The sequence below is a fragment of the Rhinolophus ferrumequinum genome, chromosome 8 (assembly GCF_004115265.2).
Source record: "Rhinolophus ferrumequinum isolate MPI-CBG mRhiFer1 chromosome 8, mRhiFer1_v1.p, whole genome shotgun sequence".
In the NCBI taxonomy this organism is placed as follows: Eukaryota; Metazoa; Chordata; class Mammalia; order Chiroptera; family Rhinolophidae; genus Rhinolophus; species Rhinolophus ferrumequinum.
The window spans coordinates 8,452,353-8,477,564 of NC_046291.1; the positions used below are offsets into that span (position 1 = coordinate 8,452,353).

Sequence of the window (25,212 nt, forward strand, 5' to 3'; positions counted from 1 at the left end):
GCCATGTTGGATTTTACTGTCAGACTTGGCAGATCTTCTAACTTGGAAATTCCATTACCGAGTGTGGAGAGTTGGTGTCTTTCTCTGGCTTGGAGGTCAGTAGACCTGATTCTGGTTCTGATGACACGGTAGGAGAGTGGTGTGGTGACAAATGTGGGTTTTTAGGGCTACACTGCTTGGGTTTTGAAGTCTGGATCCATCCACAGCTCTTTGCTTCTCCAAGGCTCATTTTTCTTATTTAGCAAACAGGGATGATACGATACACCCCTTTTAAGTTGGCAAGTCGTTAAGTGCTGAATAAATGTTAGCTATGATGATGCTGATGAAGAAGAAGAATTAGTCCTATCACCTTGGGTGAGACATACAATTTTTATCTCTTTCAGCCATTGTTTCCTTGTAAAATGATGAGGGTTGACCATTACCTTTAAGTGGCCCTTTTCCTAAAAGTCTTTGATTCAAATATATCCACTTAACAGCCCCTTGCTGAGTCAATAAATCCACTTTGTTTATTTAAGTGATGTTTATAGAGAAAAGTTTCAACACCTCTGTGTGACTCTAAGGAAGGCCTGGGTTTAAACCTCAGTGTTGGGCCAAAGGCTCTGCAGGTTAAATCCCGTTGCAACATGCTGCAAAGGTTTATCCAAACTATTTTTGTTTTTCTACATTTTATAGTTTTGAGTAATCTAGCCATATAAATCCTTTTGTTCAACTCAAGTGTCAGTGGTAATGCTTTTCATCTTAAAGGGATTTACAGGCAATAGTCACGCGTGTCATAAAAATTATCTCTGAGATTCATTTGTGTTGTTCAGAAACTGGGCATGTTACCCAAGAAGGATTTAGGAGTTATACAGTCGTAGGATTTGATTGTATTCCCCCAGTATCCTGATTTTGGTGAAAGCCCTCTCAGGACTATATAAAACAGCATATATTTATATAAAAAACATGTAACAGGTCCTCATAAAATTACCAGGCCTGAATATAATACTGTTCTTATTCTTTTAAAATTTGCCATTATCCCTAAATCACTACTTCATGTGGGACTTGTAGCACCTGAGATCCTTGGAGTTCCAAGTGCCATATGGTTTCACCTTTTGGAAACAAAGTAGGGTATTAAGGCTTATTAAGTGTGAGTAACATTTTCTATGTGTTTGGCACAAGCTGATGAATTTCTGATTTACAGTAGAGTCCATATTTCCATTGGTTCTTTTCTCTTTTTTTATTTTCATGTAGCCCAGTTTCTCTGAAATTGTTTAAATAACAATCCTGCAAGGAATTTTGTTTGCCTGCATCTCCCATTAGCAGGGGGAGCAGGTGCACTCACTTTCAGGGACCGAGTGGGTCCTAACCCTCAGTAGGTCTCTTCCCTTTGGGAACCAGTCTGATGCCCAGGTTAGTGCTGGCAGATGGCAGTCAGAAGTTACAGCTTAATGACTGAATGAAGACCAACTAATGATGTCTTGGTGTTTTTCTTTTTTAAAAAGAGGTAGGATATAACCAATGGGTAAACATAAATTCTGAGTTCTAAAAGTATGTGCCCAGATCTGCACATGAAAATTCTTTAGAGCGTCCTTAAAACTTTTTCGCTTTAAAAATTCATGTATATGTCTAACACTTCAATGGTTGTTTCTCTCATAGTCATCACAGCAGTGTCAGCAGTAACAGTAACTTCAGTGATCAAAGCTGCCACTTGTCGAGTACCTACCACGAGTTAAGCGCTGTACGTGGCTTGTGAATTTACTATTCAGCCTAACCTAGCAGTTAACAGGTGGGGGTCAGGTAGTTAGCTGCTTGAGCTTGAATCTGTGTTTGAGCATTTACTACCTGGTGACCGTGGGCAAGTCATCTTAAATTCTCTGTGCCTGATTTCCCGCATCTGTAGACTGAGGATTAGGACCAGCCTGTGAAGTTGCTACAAGGATTAACTGAGTATACAGTGGGTAGAACCATGCCTGGCATGGAGTAAGTAAGGGATTAATAGCAATGGCACTCCTTAATCCTCAGAGCAGCTGTACAAGGTAGACCCTGAGGCTCTGAGGTCCTGGTGGGCCCAGGATATATGCACAGGTGTGTCTGATTCTGGAGTCCATGTTCTCCCTGCTGTACTGGTATCTCCTCTGGTCTGGTTCTACCTTGTGTAACAGCTATAGCGTTGGGTGCATGTCCACTCTTCCTCATGGGGCTCTCGGCTTGTTGAGCGCAGTAATGCTAAACTTTTTTGTAGTCCTTAGCGCACTTTGTGCTTAAGCACCTATGAGCCATTTGTTGAGTGCATGAATGAGCAAACATGGAAACTATAGCAATACTGTCATTTCATACGGGAGGAAACTGTAGCCAAGATGGCTGAACCAGTGTTCAGTAATGTAACCAGGTGACTCTCATTGGTTAGACTCATTGTGAACTTAGTAATGCCAGTAGTGAGGGGAGCTCAGATCTCATCCGGTTGCTTTCAGTGTCCCGTTCATGCATGGTATAGGAGTGACCCAGAGACGTGAGCAGAGATCAGACACAGAATTTGGGGCTCCTCTTCTGCAGCTCTCTTCTCTCCCAGGACCCACCTTCACGCCTCATGGTGTGTCTATCCCAGTTGCCTTCCCAGGGTTGCTTGGGACGGAAAGAGCAGGTTTAATACTAGCATCTTGGCCTCCCCACCATCACAGCGGAGGCTGCTGAAGGGTGGGGCCCCCCAAACACGAGACTCACTGCATGCTGGCTGCTGCCTCCATGGTTTGACTCTCCTCCCAAATCTGCCTGCTTTTGTTCACTTTCCAGAAACTTGAGGTTATTGGTTTTTTTTTTGGTTTATTTTTGGTCTGGAATTTTCAGATGTTATTCGTGGAACAATCTGTTGGTTAAAAGCTTATTTTTCTGTACCAGTAGCAGAGTGTCCACACAATTGTTCTAAAAGCAACACAGATCCTTTACAAGCGAAATACACATATCCTAGAAGTAAATATAATTTTTAGTTTTCCCTGCAGCAGAATTTATCTCCTTATACATACCCCTCTTTAGACCACAACAATTGGAGGCAGCTAGAGTGAAATTTGTGTCTGATTTGGACCAAAATACCAGGAGATGCAGGCCTGGGTCCCAGTCTTCGCTATTCAGATCTAAGCTCTGACTCCTAGAAGCATCTTAAAGTAGGACTCACACAGAGACCCAGGCCTGGGAGACACTGAACAAACGTAAATCTGTGAAAGGAAAAGAATGCTCGCCAATTACTTTAGCATGTGTAGTTTTGGTGAAATAACCCTTTCTTTGACTTGGTTTTTCCAACCAATTTCTCATCTCATGTGACCTAATATCATATCTATAAAAGGCTGCTGAAGATAGATACTTAACGGCTGCTCCTTACTTAATACAGTTCACTGCCCTTCTTTTCAATTGCCCCAATTATATTCGATTGCGATTGCAATTTATACAAAGAATTTGTCCTTTTTAGAGTCCCTTCCTCACTTTCAACTAAGAGCCTGCACTTAGCAGTTCTCTGGTCACTGTGAAGCAGGACATCACATGCGGTCATTGTCCACTATCCCTGCACTTGACCGCGACCCTCTTTTCAGTTACAGCCTCGGGCTTGAAACAGCACTCTGAGTATATAAAATATATTCAGTCGCTAGCATATATATTTAGAGGGTGCCAAAAAAAATGTATACACATTTTAAGAAAGGAAAAAACTCTTATTAAAATTACGCTGATGGTAACCACTTTGAGCACCTCTGGTCAAACGTGACTTGTATTCATCTTTTGTTATCGGTTTATATTGAGTATTACAATTTTAATACAGTTTTTTCCTTTCTTAAAATATGTATACTTTTTTTGGCACCCTCGGTATAGATTTATCATTTCCCCCTAGTCATCAAAGAAATCTATGCTCAGATGAGCTCAAAGGAAAAAAATACCCATAATTCCAACTCCAAGAGAGATCACCTTAAATGTTAGGTGAACCTCTTTGAAGTGTCTTTTTAAATGCACTTTTTAGAAAACCAAAATTAGGCATTCTCTTTTGTAATGCGCTTCTCAAAGTGAACAATGCGTTCCAATTATTCTCCTGTATTGTTAATTATTTTTCTGAAGAATTGTTATTAATAGCTGTATGCTATTCCATCATATGAATGAGGCATGATGACTTAGTAAAAGACTGAGTCATTCACATACCATCACCTGCCTGTGGCAGTTACTGTGCTTGTCACAAGGGATCTAGGAGTGAACAGGCCGATGTGGCTGTGGCCTCATGGGTCTTAAGGAATAGTGGGCATGAGAGACGCCATGATCAGTGATACGGCAGGGCTCTACTGGGGTGACCGGGTCGTTGAGAAGAGGTACCCCTCACCCACACTGCGGGCTGGAAGGAAAGTCAGCAAGTGTTCCTAGAGAAGAGATGCTTGAACTGAGACCGGAAGGAGAAGCAGCACCAAGATGAGTAAGTTACGACCATGCGCAGGCAGAGAGCAGTCACCCAGGAAGGGAGAACCAATAGCATGTGTGAAGGCAAGAGAGAGAAGAAGTTAACAGAGCTGTAACGCAGATTGTGATGGAGGGAACATACAGGCTAGAGATAGAAGAAGGAGCCAACTCCCACAGGCCTTTCAACAATGAACAGTTGGAGCAGGGGAAGGGCAGAACTTTAGCGTCTGGGAGAAATTACTGTGGCTAATGGGGGAAGAATGGATTGGAGGAGGGTACGAGTCAGAGAAACTGTTAGGACTCTTGTTACAGTACTTTGGGTGAGCTCTACTGGGGGAATGAATCCAGGTGGTGACGATGGAGATAGAGAGAAGTGGACAGATTGGCTGTAAGAGGAGGAGAAGGTCCACGGAGGACAAGCCATCCTTCAGAAAGTTTTAGGCAACCTCATGTCTGGGGGTGAGCAACTCTGAGAGGGGAGGATGAGAAGTTGGATTTGGGACATGAATTTAATGACTCCATAGAATATTCAGAGGAGACGTTGAATAGACAATGGAATAAATGAACCTGAAGCGTGGGAGAGAGAACTAGGCTGGAGAGGTGGATTTGAGAGACTCCCATATACAGATCCTAATTTTAGCCGTGGGCATGTGTGAGGCCAACCCAGGAAAAAACATAATGTGGGAAAGAAGAGAGGCCAGGACAAAATGAGGGATGACAAGTTTTAAGGATTGCTGAGGAAATGGTTTCTGTAAAGGGGACATCTAGGTTTGTCTTTTTTCATTCTTTTTCTTTTTTCACTTTTTTTTTAAATCATGCTGCAGAGAACATTTTGTAATTATATATATATATATATATATATATATATATATATATATATATATATATATTTAATTTATTGGGGTGACAATTGTTAGTATGTAATTATATTTTTTATGCATTTGTTCATCTATTTCCTCAGGACAGACTCCTAGAACTAGAACTACTGGTTTAAAGGACTTACAAGTTGTATGTAACTTTTATAATTCTGGAAATCCTGGGGTACATTTGCAGAGGTAAGACCCAGCTGAAGAAATCCCAAGCAATTAGGAAAAAACCCAACATCTCATTTTCTACTTGAAGTCTGAGAATTTCAAAAGGGTGTAAATTATATCTAGTTGATGGACACACTTGTGAAAGGCTCTTTCTTTTGGTCCTATCCCTTTCCTCAGAGTTTCTATTTTTTTCCCCCTTACTCTTATCATCCACGTATTTATTTTCTAATTTATTTATTTATTTTGTATCAGGAGGCTTGACTAGGCTAATGTGGCTGCCTTTTGTTTTTCATTCAAGATGACTTTTATGGCATCTCTGCATCCATTAAAAATCTTGATTTTTAGGAAACAGACAACCCAACTCAAATAGGTTAACAAGAAAAAAAGGGGGGAGGGGGTGTACTGGCTCCTGTAAGAAATACACAGGATGAACTCAGGCTTGGCTTGATCTAGGGACTCAAATGTCACCCAGCAGCCTTCTCTCCGCCTTCCTGTGTTGGCTCCATTTTCAGGATGGCTGGGACAGAGTTTTTCTTCTCCCAACAAATCAAAAGCCATGGGGCCGACTTGGATCGTTCGGAACTGAGACATTTGTCCACCACTGAACCGCTCATTGTGGCCATTGTATGGAATGCTTTAACTAGCGAGGCCTCAGACACAAGGTCAGCCTTGGAGCTGACAGATGGCGTCAATTCCATCCAAAGTATAAGGTCTGAGTAAAAAGGCATGTTGGTTTCCAGAGGAAAATCAGTTGTACGTAGTTGTCAAAAGAAAGGACAATGGAATTTGGGGGCCCAAAATAGTAAATGAATAGTGTAGCAGTGGAGTGTAATTATACTGGGCACAAAGATATTGTGTTGGTTGGAGACTAAAGACAGTTATGAAATTTTAATAATAGTTTATGCATTTTCTTCCTCAGGACCAAATAAAAGAAACTCTGTGGCTATCAGTCGAGAAAAAACCAAAACACCAAAGAAACCAAAACTGTGTAAAGGAAAGGTGTATTCTCCTTAGAAATTCCTGATGGCAGGCCACACACAAGGCCAATTAAGTTAGCATCTCGAGGTGGGAACCAGGCATTAAATTTTTTAAAGCTTTCCAGGTGGTTCCAGCATGCAGCCAGGGTTGAGAACCACTGTGCTTGAAGAACACAGCGCTCTCTCAGGGATCGATTCCATAGAGCTGACCAAGAAAGTTTCTGTGAAGTAGTTATTGCCAATAGAAGCTTTGACCTCCACAAGAAAGGGGCAAATGGCCCTGTTCCCTGGGAGGTCTCAATATTTATATGGAAGTGGAAACTGCATTGTGCTCGGCGTTTCCACACGTCAGCATATTTAAAATCCCTGAAAATGAGGTTGTTGTTGTTTTGAATGCAGTTGAAGAAACGGAGGCATAGAATTCCAGTCATTGGGGAGGGACAGATCTGTGTTGAATTTCACTTCTGTCAATTATCATTTGTCAAGTTACTTAACCGGTTCATGATATGCCAAAGATAATGCCCGTCTCAGGGGATTGTAGGCTCATATATCTCAGGTCCTCTGTACTTCCGTCATCCTTCCATTTCCCATTTCTTAGTTCATATTTTCTCCAGACTCAGAATTTTCACAATGAGTTGAAACATTCAGATCTTTCTTATATGCATAAGGCAATCCTCCAACGATCTCACAGGGCACATTTTTTTGTTGTTTGTGTCAGAGGGACCAGTTATGTGGTTTGCCCGAGATTTCCAGCCTCTTGGACTCCCAGGTCCCAGCGGTGTCTGGACTCCTACGGTAGCTTTCTGACATCCTTTCTGAGTCACTCTTGTCCCCTGCAGTCTGTTTCCCACCCAGGAGCTAACGTGATCCTTATAAAATGTAGACCCCTATGTTTTCATTCCCTGACTCTCAAACCTCGGGTGATTTCCCACCCAAGTGTGGTACAGGGCCAACAGATCCCTGGTTACCTCTGCAGCCTCACCTCTTCCTATTCTCTGCTTTTCCCTCCTTCAGGCCACTGGCCTCTTTTTCTTCACTGGTCTTCAAACATAAGACAGACTTGGGAATTGTCCTCCAGGGGGCGCCACTCACTTCAGAACACAGTGCTGTGTACTTGGGGCAATTGGACCTGATCGTCCCTTTGCTGGAAACCTTCTTCCTCCAGACTTGAATGTGGCTCTCCCCCTCATGTCATGACTATATATGTCATGACTATTTATTCATGTCAAGACAGTTTCCATTATTCTCTGCCTGTTACCTGCTTCAGTAGCATGTAGCACTAGTTGATGATATCTGTTTACTTATCTTTCTATTGTGTTTTCCTCACTAGAATCCTCACTAAGGTCTTGAAGCAGTCCCTGGTACATGGTTAGTCTGTATTACTATAGGTTAGATAAATGAATGCCCAAAGGCAAACACAGAACTTTCTGACTAAACCTCTAAATTTCCATTGTTAGGAACCAATTATTTTTGCTCAGATAATTCATCTACTTTAAATAAGTTTTATCTCTTCTGATTTTTATCTATTTAGTCTAAACTGGGGAAAAGTTGATTTAATATTCCTCTGACTATTTCCTAGTTATTTTTCATGTTCCTGTCTTAGATCTAAATTTGTCTTTTTGTTCTGCTAAAGAGAAAGCCCTTCAGGTGGTTTTTACTGTCTCAAATGGATTTTCTTAAAAAATTAAAAGTCACATTTGAAATGCAATTGTCTTGGGTCTTTTACATCTGATAGTTTTGTAATTGCATTTGCTAGATAGTCCCCCTTCTCCTCTTTATCTTGCATAACTGTCTGCTTTCTTAGAAACAGAACAAATGTGGTCCCAATTAAGTTTTCCATAAACATTGGCCAAAACCTCTCCTCTGATCCTAATGTCATTTCTCTTCCTTGTCTATCCAACGACAGCTCGGGCTTCTTTGAGACCCAGTGCAAAACCCAGCTGTCCCAGGAGGTTTTTCTGGCCTGCACCACCCCACTAACAATCCTTCCTTCCTTCGTTTGAATCATCGCTGCCTTTAGCCTGTGCCACACACACACTGATCCCAGGCTGACAGCCTGGGCCAGACCCTCCGACCTCACACCATGCTGAAATCATTCCAAAAGTGTTCGCAGAAAGCCAAAATGGCCTCAGGTTGTGTTCCCTTGTCATTGCAGACATGTCCTTCTGCTCCCTTCTGTTAAAGAATAAGCCCTTTGAGAATCAAGATTCTGCCTTCTCTTTGCTTTCCTTTGCTGCTCATCAAGGCACTTAGATGAACTAAATTTTCTACCGTTGTCCTGATTCAGTGATTATTCATTTATATATCTGGAATCAAAACAGCTGGTGACTAATATTCTTCCTCTTCATATTCCCTCATCGTAACTCCTAAAACCTCTTACATATTTATCAATCTACTTTTACTAACTATCCTATTGCGTAACAAATCTGTTAGAACATGTCCCCTGCCACTCATATCTGTTCACTTATTCCACACATATTTATGGAGTGGCCACTCTGCTGGGTGCCGAGGCTCCAGGGTGAGAGGAACCCACATGGCTCCTCCTCCTGGAAGCCTACCGTCTTGTTGGGGGGCAGGGGGAGATAGTTATAGACAGGTAAACCAATGCACAACTATGCCATTACAGATTGAGGAAAGTGCAATGAAGGTGGTAAGCAGGGTACTGTGATGCACAATAAGCAAGGGAGGTACCGCTAGAATGGGGTGGTCAGGGAAGGCCTGTCTGTGTAACATTGAAGCAGAGAACTGAAACATAAGAAGCAGCCCACTGCATGAGCAGGTAGGAACAGGAACTTCCCAGCAGGGAATGGCTTGTCATTTCTGGGAACTTGTCATTTCTGGAGGCCAGTGGGGCCAGTTCCTAGAGAAAGACAGGTCAGAGTGACCAGCTAAGTCCAAGGCCCCGGGACTTGTGGCCCATGGAAGGGAGGTCAAATTTTATTCCACGAGTGAGTAGAAGTGATGGTAATATTTATATTTTAAGAAAACTGTTCTCATTGCTGTTTGGGAAATTGGTTGTAGAGATAAAGTAGAACAGGGAATCTCATCAGAGGAAACTATTGTAATAAGGGGAGAAATAATTGTGGCTTTGACTAGAATGGTAGCAGAGGTGATGAAACAAAATGTTCGAGTTCACAAAGTGTTCTTGGAGATAGAATCTGTTTGGAGATAGAATCCGCTGATTGGTTAGAGGGGTGCGGGGTTAAGGGAGAGGAAGCAATCAGGTACGATTTCCAAGTTTCTGGCTTGAAACATTTTACAAGACAATGAAATCACGAGCTAAGTTTTAAGTGTCCACACTCATCATTTCCTCTATATAAACAGTCTACACAGTCAGCAAAGATGCCAGTATAACTATATTCCACATTTAACCCTTATTGATCTTGAAGAATCTTCTGACATCTTGATAGCATTCTAGATAGAGTGACTTCATTGTCTTGCAATTTAAAATCTTCCAGAAATGTTTCCTTTTGGTCCTAAATATCTGATTTCCATCATGTATATATCTCAAGGGTGTTGATTTCACTTTTATTTACAGAATAAATGTTCAGCAGGTATATTCATATAAATATTGGTTCAAATACAAACTTTGAAGCAGCAGGAACTAAGTAAGTTACAGTTCTTTGCGTTAGCCCCTCATTCCTTAGTAGATTTCTTTTGTAGTTCCGTTTTATTTTCCATTTTAACCCTTTAATCTTTCACCCTTTTCTAAATTTCCCCTTATTGCAATGAGGTTTTTTGTTTTTCTGTTTGTTTGTTTTTTTCCCCTTAAATCTCTTGACTGCTGGCATTATTTCCATGTGTTTGAGTTTCTCTCTGGAGCAATTGTGTTTTCTTTCCAGTATTTGTACCACCTGAAATATATTCCAAACAAGAAATATCACTACCTTAATTATTCTCTCTGCATCTTTTGGTTAACATTACCAAATAGTTTTTTTTTTTTAATTTTCTACCTTTCTTGTGGGATTATAAATTCAAATACATTTGCTCATTAGTTTACAATTAAAACTACATATTGTTTCTCCAGTGTGGTTATTAATCTTTTAGTCACTTCAGAAGCACTATTGTTATTATTTTTATTATTTATGTTACAGTATTCCACAAAGCAGTATTCCAGTTGTTCTCCTATATTGAGCCCTTCATGTTTTAGGGTTTGAATGTGTCCGTGGTTGTGGTTGAATCCAAGAATGTTAAACTTTGTTTTTCAATCCTTTTGCCTTTGCTGCCATAGTTAATTTGTTTGCATCTTTTGCAAGAGGCATTTTCAAAAACATTTACCTTGTGATCATTATTGATAGATTGACCAGTCAAATGAACTTTCTAGACTGCCCATAACCAATCCAAAAGCAACAAATATTTTTTCCTCTCAGACTGTACACCTCTCCTGGAACTAGCCCCACTTCACCGTTTTTTGCCCCCCTTTTCTATAGCCAATGTAAATTCTTTAAAAATAACTGACATTATCCTGAACTCACAAAGGGCCCTGTCACTCCCAGGACATCAGATCTGTTTGTCTTCCCCATCACGCCCTGCTGCTGGTGGTTTAGACTATATGGCCCAGGACCTGGTCCTTTTTCTGGCTAGCATATGGCTCAATAAACCCTTTCTTTTGCAAAAACTTCTGGCCTTGAAGGTTATTTTTTTAACATGCGGTACACTAATGTTCTCTGAAAATATAAGATATCATTTGCATTCTCATCTTGTTCTTATATTTTTCTTGAATTGGTAAGAAAAGGGAAATTTTAATAATAAAATGAAGGATTTCTGATTCAACAATAGTGAACCTTTTTGATATTCAAGTCAGCCAACATTTATTAATCACCTCTTTAGTTAAATTTTCTTTAGTATGTAATCAATAACTCTTTAAAAGTCTTTTTCATAAGCAAAGCATAACAAAAGTCTGTCTCTGACCTATATTCCCACTTAGATATAATTGTGTATCTCCTATTGCACTGTGTCAGTTAGCTTTTGCTGCATAACAAACAACCCCCAAACTTAGTAGTTAAAATAACCACCATTTATTTAGTTCGTGATCCTTGTAGGTTTGCAATTTGGGCTGGATTCAGCTGGCTACTGGGCAGATTGATTGGTGGGTGGCTGGCTGGCCAGGATGGCCTCAGCTGGGCTAGCTGACTTTGCTTCATGTGGTCTCTCACCTTCTACAGGCTAGCCTGGGCTTGTTTGCATAGCTTCAAGGCAGGATTCAGTGACTTTTTTTTTTGACTACCTCCTTTTTGACATTCTCTCTTTCATTGTTTTCGGTGATAGCTTTCTCTCCTGGTTTCCCTTCTACCTTTCTTAAAATGTATTCATTCATTTATCTCTCCATCCATTCATCTGTCCACCTGTCCATCTGTCTCTCACCAGATGCCTACCAGTTTCCAGACTCTGTGTCAGGCAACAGGGGTAAAAAAGACAAAAAAAGCTATATTCCCTGATCTTGAGGAAATCAGAGACCAGTTACAGAGGAGCCCAACAGTGTGTGGCAGGTGCTACAAGAGAAATCCACAGGCAGCTGCAGACCACAGACGAGGGGTCTCTCAGTGAGACATGCTCTCCGCTGCCTCTTTGTCCTTTTGCTCCTAACTGTTATAGCTGTCTAGAGTTGCAGCCTTGAAATTTCTTCTTCCTCTGTTCATTTGCCTCAAGTGTTAGCATCTATACCTATGAATTCAATTCCCATGCATATGCATATGACTCCCAGTCATTGTTCTCTAGTTCATATCTCTGTCCTGAGCCCGAGAGCTATATAGTCAGCTGACTGTGGAAACACCAAAGCACCTCAGTTGAAAATGCACTAAACTGAACTCATAATCTTCCCCTGGGAATCTCCTCCAGTATTTCCCATTGCAATGGGCAACATTGTACCCCAACTCTGGAAACCTGGGAATCACATAGCTGTTTCTTATTGAGCACTTAACTATTTGCCAGTCACTGTGCCAAATGCTTGCCATGGACTTTCACATTTAAGCTTTATAAAAACCATATGTGTAGGCATTACTGTCCCCATTTAATGAATGCAGAAAGCGATCAGGGAGAGGAAGTACTTTCCTAAGGTCCCACAGTTTAGTGGGCAGAGATACCAGTTCCCTTTGGATCCAAAGCCTGCACTTTACATTATGTCATAATAAGAAGCCACATATTCAGGGCTGACAGATATATTTTATGTTCCAGAGAAATGATTTATCAACATTTTAAAATAGGAAGGGTTCAAACAAGAATCAGGATTTCAGATGTTTCTTGAAAATTCAGAAGATCTGGTAACTGGCCCCTCATTCAGAATGGCGGCAGTTGGCGGCAGGTGACTGGCAGCCACACCCTTTGGAAGGAGCACAGTGCCACAGTCCCTGCCACTCCCTGTTGTCTTATAACTGGGCCACTTCCCTCATCAGCATTACCTGCCTGACTCCTGCTGGCATTTGAATATTTGAGTCCTGTTGCATTGTGTCCCTAGGTTTTTTCCTCCTTTTCATTCTTCCACCATCCAGTTGGTCCCTGACTGACAGTGTTACTGGTAAAATCATTGACCAATCTGTCTCACATTCTTTATCCCTACTTCTACAAATTGGTCCCCTTAACTTCTCACCTCAGTTACTCTAGTAAAGACCTGGTTTCTTGCTTCCAGTCTCACCCTCCTCTAATTCATTTTCCACATTGCTTACAATTAGGGATATTAGAAAGATGACAAGTAGGTGATATCCAGCAACCTCAGAATGAAATGTGAGCTCCTTAGTGTGGTATATAAGATCTTTCATGATCTGGCCTCTGACCAGTACGCTCATTTATGTTCTCTGTGCACACTCCTCTTGGTTTTATTGGAGTATCGGCTCTGCCCAAAGTCATGGCCCTGCACATCTTGCATTTTTATCCATTTTTCTTTCTACTTGGAATATTATATGCGGATTATTAATATTTGTAACTGAGTATATTAACATGAATCTAGAGTGATTGCCTGGCTAACATTTGGTTTTCCTTTTATTTTGGCTTGATTGGGAACTCTCCTATTTTGTCTTTCACTAAGATTCAAACAATAGAAGCATAAGTGCTGGTTATGTTTACACATCATGACATCTTAATTGATCTCTTATTCACGTCTAATCAGTGTAGTAGATACTTCTATGTAGTAAGAGCTTGGGTTTTGTGTCCCAGCTGTGCTATCTACTAGTTAGGTAGACTTGAACAGGCTACTTCGTATTTCTGTGTCTCCATTGTCTCATCTGTACTGTAAGGCCACTAATAGTCCTTACGTCATATAATTACAGTGAGTTTAAAGGACATAATGCAAATCAAGGCCTAGAACCATCTGCAGCACATCAGCCCCCAGTGGATGTCAGCTGTTTCTGTTACTATTACTGTTTTTATTTCATTCATTCATTCATTCATTCAGCATTGGATTGGGAGCTGTTTTAGGAATTGTGGTATATATCTTTTTAGAATTCACAACAACTTTTTGAAGAAAATAGTTTCAGCCTTGTTTTCGGGGTGAGGCAGTAGAAGATTTGAGAGGTCAGGACTTTCCTGGGTCGCTGAGTTTGTCATATGGTAATAATGGTATGTTTAAGTATCTCCTTTTCAATCAGAGTGAAATGGAATACATCTCAAGAAGGATAGAATTATATTCCACTCTAGGCTGTGAAGGGACTTTTTGGAAAATTTAAGTGTTATTAAAACAGATTGTGTGGTACATTTTCAGTATGATTTTTGAAATTTATAAACTACCAGAAACTTTACAAAATGTTGAATAACATTGGATTTTTAAAAATTTTCTATTTCTGTGCAGAAAAAGACCAAGTTGATTATGCCAATTTATGAATGATGCTTCAGATAGATAAGTCTGGGAACTATTTTTGTTTGTTTTCTATCCTCATTCTGTCCTTAACAATAGCAACAAAACCTGCCAGTACTTCTAGTTCTGTGTGAAGATGGGTAAATACAACTTAAATGTAATAAGAAAAATGAAATAGGTCATCAGAATAAAAACTGTAGTTGGGTAAAATTATTTAACTTTTGTTTCTCAAGTTTGAATAATCTTCATTTAATTTTCAACCTGCTCTGCAAATATTCAAATAAGAATAGATTTTACCCAAAGCATTGTTAAACACCTACATGGACTCACAGAACCACACATATAGGTATGTATTATTTTTTAAATTGGGAAATACTGAAACACACACACAAAACAAAATAAAAATTACCTAGGCAATCAACACATTTAAAATTAAACAATTTTAAAGCTTTATAGAGGTATAATTTACAAATCATAAATTTCATTCATTTTAAAAGGACAGTTCAATGCATTTTAGTAAATCTACAGAATTGTGCAATCATCACATTACATCAACCCCAAAAGACTCATCATGGCCATTTGAAGTCAATCCTTCTTCCCACTCCAGCCCCAGGCTACCACTAATTGACTTTCTATATCTATAGATTTGCTTTTTCTGGGCATTTCTTGTAAATGTACGTACACAATATGTGTTGTTTTGTAGCTGGCTTCTTTCACTTTAGCATCATGTTTTGAAGTTCCTTTATGTCGTGGCATGTGTCAGAACTTGGTTCATTTTCATCGCCAAATAGTATCCTCTTGTATGGATAATACCACAGTTGGCTATCTATTATAATAACCAGCTTAAAAAAGTATAGGAGTATGTTCAGGAAACTGCCAACAGTGGCTGCTTCTAGAGATGGACAAAGGAATGGCGGACAAAGGAATAAGGGTGGGAGGAAGATTTTTTATTGCTTACTATTTTATAGGGGCTTAATTTCTTAAATTCAGGATTATATCTATATCTATTGAAGCAAAGTAAGGCATATCTAAACTCTGCAATATGTATAAAATAAGAGGTGAAAGCCTTTCACTGACCCCAGTCCTACCTTCCTGAAGGTAATCACCATTAATTTATTTTTGACATCTTTCTATCCTGTCCTCAGACACACACACGTACACATTTATGCATATACATATAGTTATGTCCCTGTGTGTACATCTCATCATATATTTTATATTAAGAAAAACGGAAGCACAGGACTTAATGTTTTAATCCCCTGGTTACCAAAACGGAGAAAACCTTACCTACCGAGTTGGGTTGTCTGTATTTGGAACCTACTAATGAATTAGCTGGCTAATCAATTCACAACGAAGACAAAACATTGCGGACCCAGTTTAATACTGATATGTAAACATGGTTTAATATTCTTACCTCTCCCCCTCTGTCTGTGTTTCCTGGCAGGATACTTCGGATCTGCTTGTGAAGAAAAGGTGGACCCATGTGCCTCATCGCCGTGCCAGAACAATGGCACCTGCTATGCGGACGGTGTGCGCTTCAGCTGCAGTTGCAGCGCAGGCTTCACAGGACCAACCTGTGCCCAGCTGGTGGACTTCTGCGCACTGAGCCCCTGCGCTCACGGCAGCTGCCGCAGCGTGGGTACCAGCTACAAATGCCTCTGTGAGCCAGGTTGGTACCCACCTCTACCGCACATCCTTTCCTCCCCAGGCGCACAGACTTCTCACTCTTCTTCTGTATCTGAGCCCGTGTTGACCCGCAAAATGTGTTTACTTGTACATGGAAGTGACTTCTCGTTGGCGACACACTTTCTCCTTAGACTTTCTCTTGGCAGGGTTTTGAAAATGCCCTTTCCCTTTTCATGAGCAGTTCACAGTCGTTGTAGAAAAATAAGAAAATACAAGTAAGCAAAATGAAGAAAATTGAAAAACAGGCCTACTCTTATCACAGCTTAATTATTTTTTAACAGTTTACTAAAGGCCATTTCACAGCTTTGACTATATTGCATATCTGTGAATACTGTGTTCTTAGGTTAATGGAATGTGTTTTTCCATTTTAATGCACAGACAAAGCAGAATGCAATCCATTCAGAATTTTATCATCTATTAAAATTACTCTTACTCCGCACACAGTGTTATAGGACCTGTGACTGCCTGTATAAATAAATGTTCAAAAGCTCCGTCAATTATTTTCCAAATTGCTTCTGCATTTCACTGGTGTGTGTGTGTGTGTGTGTGTGTGTGTGTGTGTGTATGTGTGTGTGTGTGTGTGTGTGTTTTGATACACAGAAGTCAGAGTGGTTACTAGTCAAAGTTTGTATCTGTACAACTTCCTGGTGTGGTCTGGAAAGCCTGCCTGTGGGCAGCTCTTTCTTTCCTCTCGTTCCCACAGAACCATCCTTGCACGAGCTCGCTCTTTAGAATGCTTCCCACACGTGTCACTGACCCATCAGCCAGTTCCCTGGTTTTGCTTGACTTCTGGTTCCGCTCAGGCAGTGCCCGGCTCATCGGTGCCTGCTCGCCAGAGCCCTGTGCCACCTGCAGACTCCACCTCTGGGGCTGAATCAGTCTTCCTTGCCCTGAGTTCCAGCAGTCAGCCACACTGTCACTTGCCTGGTCTTTAAAGCATTATAGGAATTATCCTTGTATGTCTCTCTCTCCCCCTTGGGGGTAGGAGGAAGTGTGTCTCGTTAGTAACTTTTGTATAATGATAACAACCCAAAGCCACCTGTTTGGTCAGCATTCATCTTTCTAGGTTTTTGAGCTGGGTACTCACAACTCTGGTGCTTTTAGTGCCTTCCCTGCAAGGTGGATATTGTTGAGGCACATTTACACTGAGGTTCAGTCAGTGCCTGTGTCCACACACCCAGTAGCGGGCGGAACCCAGATTCCAACCCAGGTGGTTCCACTGCCCTGAACGTTCAAGGGGCACATCTCATCCTCATGAATCAAATATGGAATTAGTGGGAAATGCAGGTAGGCATTGAAAGGGTGTTGGAAAGGCTTTTTCATCTAAACTTTATATATATATTTATTTATGTCAGGAAGTGGCTGATGCAATGAGACCTGGTAAGTTCAAACTCTGTAGTGCAAGCTGGCAGGCTGGGAACTCGGGCAGGGTTTCTAGGTTAGTTTTGCTCCCAAATTCCTTCTTTGGGAAACTTCAGTCTTGGCACTTATGGCCTTCAACTGAGTAGGTGGAACACACCCACACTTTGGAGGGTAATGGCTTTTACTCTAACTCTCCTGATTTAAATGTTAAATTTTTCTCATCTGGAAAATACCTTCAGAGCAATGTCTAGTCTCGTGTGTGACCAAATATTTGGGTACTGTGGCTTGGCCAAGTTGATACCACATGAAATTAACTATCATGGTAATAGTTTAGGGTTTTTTATACTTGGAGGTGAAGTTTCTCCACCATTTAGGGTTTTTTATACTTGGAGGTGAAGTTTCTCCACCTGTATGTATGACATGAGGAGTCTTTTCTGGGGTTAACCCGCCCTCTCCTGTTCCAGCCGTCGTGGACATGGGACTGGCTTACCTGTCTTGAGGCCGTTTTCTTCCACATGCACTGCAGCCGTGGAGCTGGCCATGCCGAGGAGGGAGGCCGTACAGCACTGTCCCTTTGCTGTCAGGAACCTGGGGCACTAAGGCCACTTGTGTTTGCAAATTAAACAAACTGCTGGGAGAACAAAGTCTTACATCATGACTGGCGAGCACGCTGCCCCCAGCGCTCTGCTCTGGGTGTCCTAACACACGGGTGACTCCCATGGCAGCCATCTGAAGCACAGTCATCTGTCAGCAACTTCCTCGATACTTTGTTACCCGTCTCCTGCATGTGGTGTTTCCTTCAGTGCAGCCTCACTGGAAGGAGAATCAAGTATCACACCCCCGGAAGGCAGCCTTGTTTTCTCCTCCCTTTCTCCTCTGACTTCCTGTCTTCATCATAGTAAATTTTTCCTTATATTCACTTGGTTTAGTTTTTTAATCTTTAAATGGAATGTAGTTATTCAAAGATAAATGTTGCTTAATATGCTTTGATATTATTGAAATACTCTTTAGTAATATCAAAAGAAGTTTTGAACAGGTGTGAGGCGGCTTCCCTGGTCCTCACTAGAAGACACTCTGCTGAGGTTTCTCTTTCCACACTGGGAGAGGTAGCCGAGGGCGGTAGAAGGAAGCTGCCTATGAGATCCCCACTTGTGACTGTCACTGTAGGAATTTGACAGGACATCTCTGGGCCTCAGTTTTTATTTTCATGAATAATGTCTTCGATGCTCGTCAGTTCAACTGCAGTTGGAATCACAGACCAGACCTGAAACAAGTTGTTGACCCTGCCCTTCTGTTGTGTGTGAGCGCATTCCCTGGGAGACGTGTAGGACGTTGTCTGGCATGGAGTACTAAGAGCTATTCCCCTTTCTTTCCATCCATGGAGGTTTTACCTCCCGCCTCGGAGGGGTGAAGTAGCTTCTGTTGAAATTTCACTTTTCCCTCCTGCTGTTCTCTGTTCAAACTTCATTCGTGTCCATTGGGAGCATTTAGCTTGGTAATAGCCAGTGTCCAGCCTCTAAGTAGCCTTGAGAAGCTGGAAGAAATGTATACCTTCATTTGCTAGGCCGTCTCTCGGAGTAGAATCTTGGAGTCCTCTCAGAGCTCTGTCATGGAACTTGGGATTAAATTGCTTTCAGAGGGGTTGCTTCCTCAGATCATTAGGTGACATTGTGTGAAATAAAAAAGGCATCTTAACATCTGGCAAGAATTTACATTTTAAGAGGTGAAAATGACAATTCTATGAATGTGAAATTTCCAGGCTTAATCTCTTGGAGCATGTAATTGCTTTACCACTAGTTTGCATAATAGAAGAATCTCATGAGAGTGGGTGAAATTGGGTGTCTGGCTGAAGAGCGCCAAGACGCATCATCCTGATAGAGAGCGAACAGATCCCACTTTACAAAATGGGAGCAGATTGAAATCATGTCAGGTTGATAATTAGTTCCCAGCTGACAAAATGCCGTTTGGGTGACTGCACATCAGATTGCCAGGTGCTTTATTTTTAAATCTCATTTTTAGCTTACCAGGCTAGGGATTTCTGATGGGATTTTAATATCAAATAATAAAATGTCAGCACTGAGTAAGCATGGAAACGTTATCTTTCAGTGACAATGTTAAGTGATAGGCCACACGTATTGTAAAAAAAATTGCAAATTGAGATCTCCTGAAGACTGGATGGAGAGTGTGAGAACGTGGAGCCCCACAAACATTGTGGGGAGCAGTACCACAGTGTGGGGAGTGGCCAGGGCATACCGGTGCCCTTGTAGGTGACAGCCACGTGTTTCATGTATTCTCAAAACTGGTGGTGTCTGGAGATGCCATTTGGATGGTGACCCGTGCTAGGGGGCATCCCTGGTGGGAAGGGAGATGATCTGCCTGAGTTCACCGGTCTTGGCCCCTGCCGGTTACACTTGAGTTATGACCCTGACCTTGTTTGTTCAATTGAACGAACCCTGCCATTCCAGAATGTGCCTTACGTTACTATTAAAAGAATTTAAAGGGAGTTTTTATATGGAAATACAAATACCAGTTTTCATTTTCATGAATGCTCATCGATTGTCACAAATTAGACCTGGGACACGTTGCCAACCACGTATCTGTGCTGATTCTTCTCCACTGGAGGGCTGGTAACGCAATGAGTTCATCCAGGCTATAAAAGAAAGGAAGTTTAGACTGTTTCCAAATGAAATATTTTTAAAAGGAAATTATATTTGTCAGAATTTTAGATACTGTTTTTATTTTTTATTTGTGTCTTTTTTTTCACTTATGCCTTACATGTGGGCTGCACTTCTGGTCTGTGTGGCCTACAGGACATAGCTCACTAGCATTGCTTCCATTGGTTAAACTCAGACTTGGCAATATCAGCACTCTGATAGTATCTACCAGAAACAGAATCTAAGAAAAGACTTACTGGTCGGGATTATAATAGCAATTCAATAGCTATAAAGAAAAAAAAATAAACCTGCAAAGAAATGAAGACATTTATCTTGCAAATGAATGCCAAATTGCATTTAGATTCTTGGATAGGCACAGTGGACAACTTTCATCTTTTATTAACCAGAAAACTTTATCAGCTTTCCTAGGATGAAGACAATTCTGATGTTTAACATGTTCTAGGAGGGTCCTGATCTTCACATCACATTTTTCTTGAGAGTTGAAGCTTGTATGGAATATACTGTCTCCTTTCCCCACATCCTAATCCTGTTATCATGCCTTTCCTTTGTTATATTCCAAAATATGATATCTGCCCTCGCCATCGGGATCCCAAATAGAATACTGTCTGCCGAGCTGCAGCTGTAGCAACTCTTTATAATCTGTACTCTACCTAAGCAGAGTTTAGATCTCTACATCGACGTCACGATGACACTAGGGACTGAGAAAGAGAAGAGCAGCCCCTGACTTTGGAAGCTTGTTAGACTTGGAGTTGTTAGGAGCCGAGCTGGCACTCACAGCTGGGCCACGGTGTCTGCTGCTGGACACGAGACATAAACAGTCACACAAAACACTGACATCAGACACGGTCACTTATAGGCCATGATGAAATGAGACAGACAGACCATTTCATAATTTTGTCAAAGTACAAATAAAAACAAGGTCACCATGTGACCCACAAAATAGCAAACATCCCCTTCTCTTGCAAGTAAATTGAGTGCCAGCTGCGTTTTTACCAATTCCAGCTCTAGTCTTGCTCTAGCCTGCCCTCCCTGTAGATACGATTTATTGAGACACTCAAGCATAGAATCACTCCTGCTTTCTGATGGCATCCACTGTAGAGTGAATCTTCCCCAAATCACCCAACCAGAGTTCAAATCCTAACATTAAGTCTCATCTAACACCCTCTTACTGCAACACCCCAGCATTCCCCATGGTGTGTGTTCTCCCCTGCTGTAATAAACCCAGCGTGTTCAACTACAGGTGTGTCCCAGTGGCCTTCAGTTGGAAGACATTGACAGGACTTAGTTGATTAAAATGCTCAAAATATTGGGGGTTCCAATTGATTGAAATTTTTCGTATTAACAATAGTTCAGTCAGAATTTCCAATGAGTTAGACGCCGAAGTATTGTTTAGATTTACATGTGGGGGAAGGGTGCTATGGTGTGAAAGTCCTAGGTGGGGGTAGAGTTGAGTGGAAGTTCAGAGAACAGTAGATCCCATTGGCCACAGGAGAAGATGCATTGGATACAGTGATGGGTAGTGAGGCCGAAAGTTCTTTTGCATTCGTGATGTAAGTGCACCGATCTGTGTTTGGGAAAGATGATTCTGATAGAATTAGACATTACAGTCAAGAAGAGATGATAAGACAGGAGATTATTCAGGCAGCTCAGGCAAGTGGAAGTGAGGGTTTGAACTTGTGGGAGTGGGGTGAAAAAGTATGGACCTGAAATCTATTTGTGGAGTGGAATCATCAAAGTTTGGTCGTCAGCTGAATGTAGGGGACAAAGGTGAGAATGGAGTCAGAGGTATCACTAAGGCTGTACCTTGGGTAACTCAGAGAAACAAAGAAATGTTCAAGAGGAGCCTTCTAGGCTTTGGGGTACAGCAGGCCAACCAAGTAGACGTGCCATTAAATCGTTGTTACTTGAGACTAGAACTAAGGAAAGAGGCTGAGACCAGGGAAGTAAGTATGGAGTTCCTGATGTATGGGTGCTAGAGAAAGTCAAGGGAACTCTTAGCACAAATGGGGCGAGAGTATGAAAAGAAATGGGGAAATTGGGGAGAGTGTTCTTGCATTGAGGTGGGAGCTGGAAGCAGCAACAGAAGAGGTTGGAGGAGGTGTCCCTGAGTTGGGACGGTCACTGGGAGAGAACAGTGCCATGGAGTTAGTGGCAGGGGAGGAGAGGAGATGCAGAGGGCACTGCCCAGGGTGGGAGTGGCAGCGCAGGCCAGGTGAAGAGCTGAGTCAGACTTGCCGGACCGCCAGATGCTGAGGGACCTGTCCTACTGGTGCCCACAGCTGCCTCCCTGACCATCCTTCATCTCCATTTTGTTCTGAATCTAATTTGGGGCGACACTCGGGGGGGGGATTTATGATATTCACCTTGTATAGGCTAGTGACCTGAGAGATTAATACAGGGGAGGAAGGACACTGGTAATGAGGGAGGGGCATTTGCTGGTACAGCGTATGGAATTTTTATGCGATTCCTGACATTAAAAATCTATTCACAAGGCTGCTTTTCTAACCTTGCGTTAAATGGCTAATCCATATGTATGAAAGTATTAATGAACTGGCCTTTAATTATAAGGGGTTTCTGCTCTCTCTGCTCCCACTGCTCCCAGCTTCCCCTTAAAATTTAAATCGTTCAGAACTCATTCTTGGCTGAACTATGGTTGAAAAGGTGTGAGATTTACCTGCTGGTGGTAAGCGTTAGCATAGTCTGTGAGGAAATCATTTTACATCGTCTTTCCTGGAATGAGAGTCAGAAATGGCAGCTGTCAACAGCTTCCATCACTAACCAGAGCTCCATTTCTGAGGATGGCACTGCCAACACCGAATTTCAGGAACTTCTCATGAAGCTCAAGACCATGGAGGTCAGAGGGGGACTTACTTAAAACTATCTTGTAACTAAGCCATTGATTGACTCTTATTTTCTTTTGTGGTTGGAAATTATTATGATGCGATCGCTAACATTTTTCAGCTTGCTGAGAATGTCTGCGAATCTGGAATTTAGAACTGAAATTTGGCATGCTTTGCCTCTCTTACCTGTGGACTCTGTGCCAAAACCTTGAAAAATATATTCTCTTACTTAACCCAGGTTATAGGATTTATGTTCTTTTACTTAAAGATGAGGAATCAGAGGCATTGAAGTTCTAAACAACAGGAGTGGAGGTGACAGAATCCCTCATTTAACGCAAATTTGCCTGACGGTAAATCTCTTGACAAATAGGCTAGACTTAGCAGAAGCCCAGTTGTAGCCCCCTAAGTTATGTGTGAACCTGGACCTCACTTATGTTTCAGCCAGTCTCAAGGGGGAAGCTTCTAGACTCCCCTCATCTCAGCACAGCTCCTGAGGTGGGTCTCTAAGGGGACACCTCAAAACCAGGTTTGCAAATGGCCTTGGTTGTGGTCCAATGAGTGGCTCTTGATCAATAGTTACTCACTTCCCAGCTTAGAGAAGCTCAGGTCTGACTTCCAAGGACATTGAACTGCTTGGAAGCAGGGTGGCCTCTTCTGCTTCTGTTTCGCCATAGCTCCAGCTGCTTCAGAATTGATGCTTATGATTTCATTTGACCGGGTGTCTGCTAGATGCACCCAATTAAAGAAACTTCCTATGACTCTTCCTATGACTCAAATGAGAAATGCAGACATAGCCACATGACAGATGTATCTCCCTTCCGCTTCTGAAGACATTTTTGATGGGCACTTCTCACTTCTAGGGGCCCCAGTGCCTAGTAGCAATTTGACTTCTTTTCTTACCATCTGAATCTCTGGAAGCCTCCTGCATTGATTATTGTATGTGATGGACTCCTTTAATGCCGTTTCTTTTCACTTGGCTCTGGTGATAGCCCTTGAAATATTCTTTCCGCTTCCTACTTGACTTGTTTTTTTAGTTCTCTGCCTTGAGATAGCTCTGAGGTCCCGCCCATTCAGTATCACTCCTTCCCACAAAACTGCTCAGTGTCAATGATTTGCTGCCATGTCAATGATGAAGCATCTCCTGGGCCTCAGAACCCCAGGGATGGAAACCCTATGACAATCTGCTGTTATAGGTGACATCTGAGATAGATTGTGACTGATGGTGACCTGTACCCTGAATCCCAGTTAGACAGCCAATAAGGAGATTTGTCTGCACGGTCTACTTTTCCTGCCCTCCTAGCCTTCAACGTACTTTAAATTCTTCATTGATTTGGATTTGTATAAAAACCTGGGGACAATGCCCTGCATGTCTTCCATTTTTAAAATTGCAGCCATTAATTTTCAATTTGAAAGCACACAATGAAAGTTGCTGCATGTACTGAGTGCTTTTACAAAATTGCTTCAGTTTTAATGAAGATTCAGAGCTCTTAGGTTTTCCTGAAGCAGAATGACACATGACCTCTCTCTTTTTTTTTATTTTTTATTCCAGGACATTGTCAACTCAAAGCACTTACTGATTTTGCAGAACAGCATGTCCTTTCCCATGTCACCAAGTGCTTCTTTATGCAGTGCCTCACTGCTCCATTTAAATCCCATTTGGCTTTATGGGGTTGCAGAGAGAGCTCCTTAGCTGTTTGGACTGAAGTCTAAATGATATGTTGATAATCACCAGGGTCATGTTTAATTTTTTCCTCTACCAGATGGTTTCGGATGGTACAGATCACAGAGTCCCAGGTCATTAGTAAAAGTGTTTCTTTTAGATTGGATAAGCCCAACTGAAACTACGTCTGGACTAAGTAATATGTAACGCCTGGTGGTATGATTTTGGGATGGCTAGCCTTTATTCACCACCCCCTGAAAATATCTTTCCTTCCAGTTCTCTGATGCCCAAAATTTTATGTCTGTGGTTTTAATTCCTTAAATTAGGCATTGTCCGTGGTAATTAAACCTTTGTATCAGTTAGTTACTGCTGTGTAACAAACCACTCCAAAACTTAGTGGCTTAATACAACCATTTATTGCTTATAATTCCTTGGTTAATAATTTGGGCAGGGATTAGCTGGGCTGTCTCTTCTCTGCTCCATGTGATGTTGGGTGTACTCACTTATGCTTTTGTGGTCATCTGGCAAGTTAGCTGGGTACTGGGTGGTCCTGAATGATCTTGTTCACGTGACGTGGCTGGCAGTTGGCTGGAGTGGTGGGGGCAATTGGGCCACATACCATCATCCAGCCGACCAGTCTGGACTTCTTCACATGGAAGTTGGGTTCCAAAAGCAATGAGAAGAGAAGGATCAATGCACAAACAGTTTTTAAAGATTCTTCTTCTGTTATGTTTGCTTATGTCTCATTGGCATAAGCAAGTCATAGGGCTAAGCCCATGGACTACATT

General features: G+C 41.7%; 1 protein-coding gene across 1 annotated transcript in view; it reads left to right on the top strand.

The window, feature by feature from the left end:
- The window catches only part of DNER (delta/notch like EGF repeat containing), a 278,622-nt gene that overhangs the window by 199,600 nt on the left and 53,810 nt on the right, over positions 1-25,212 (top strand). Inside the window, exon 8 of the mRNA XM_033112831.1 lies at positions 15,646-15,870. Within this exon, the coding sequence (XP_032968722.1) occupies positions 15,646-15,870 (225 nt within the window). The remainder of the gene's footprint in view (positions 1-15,645; positions 15,871-25,212) is intronic.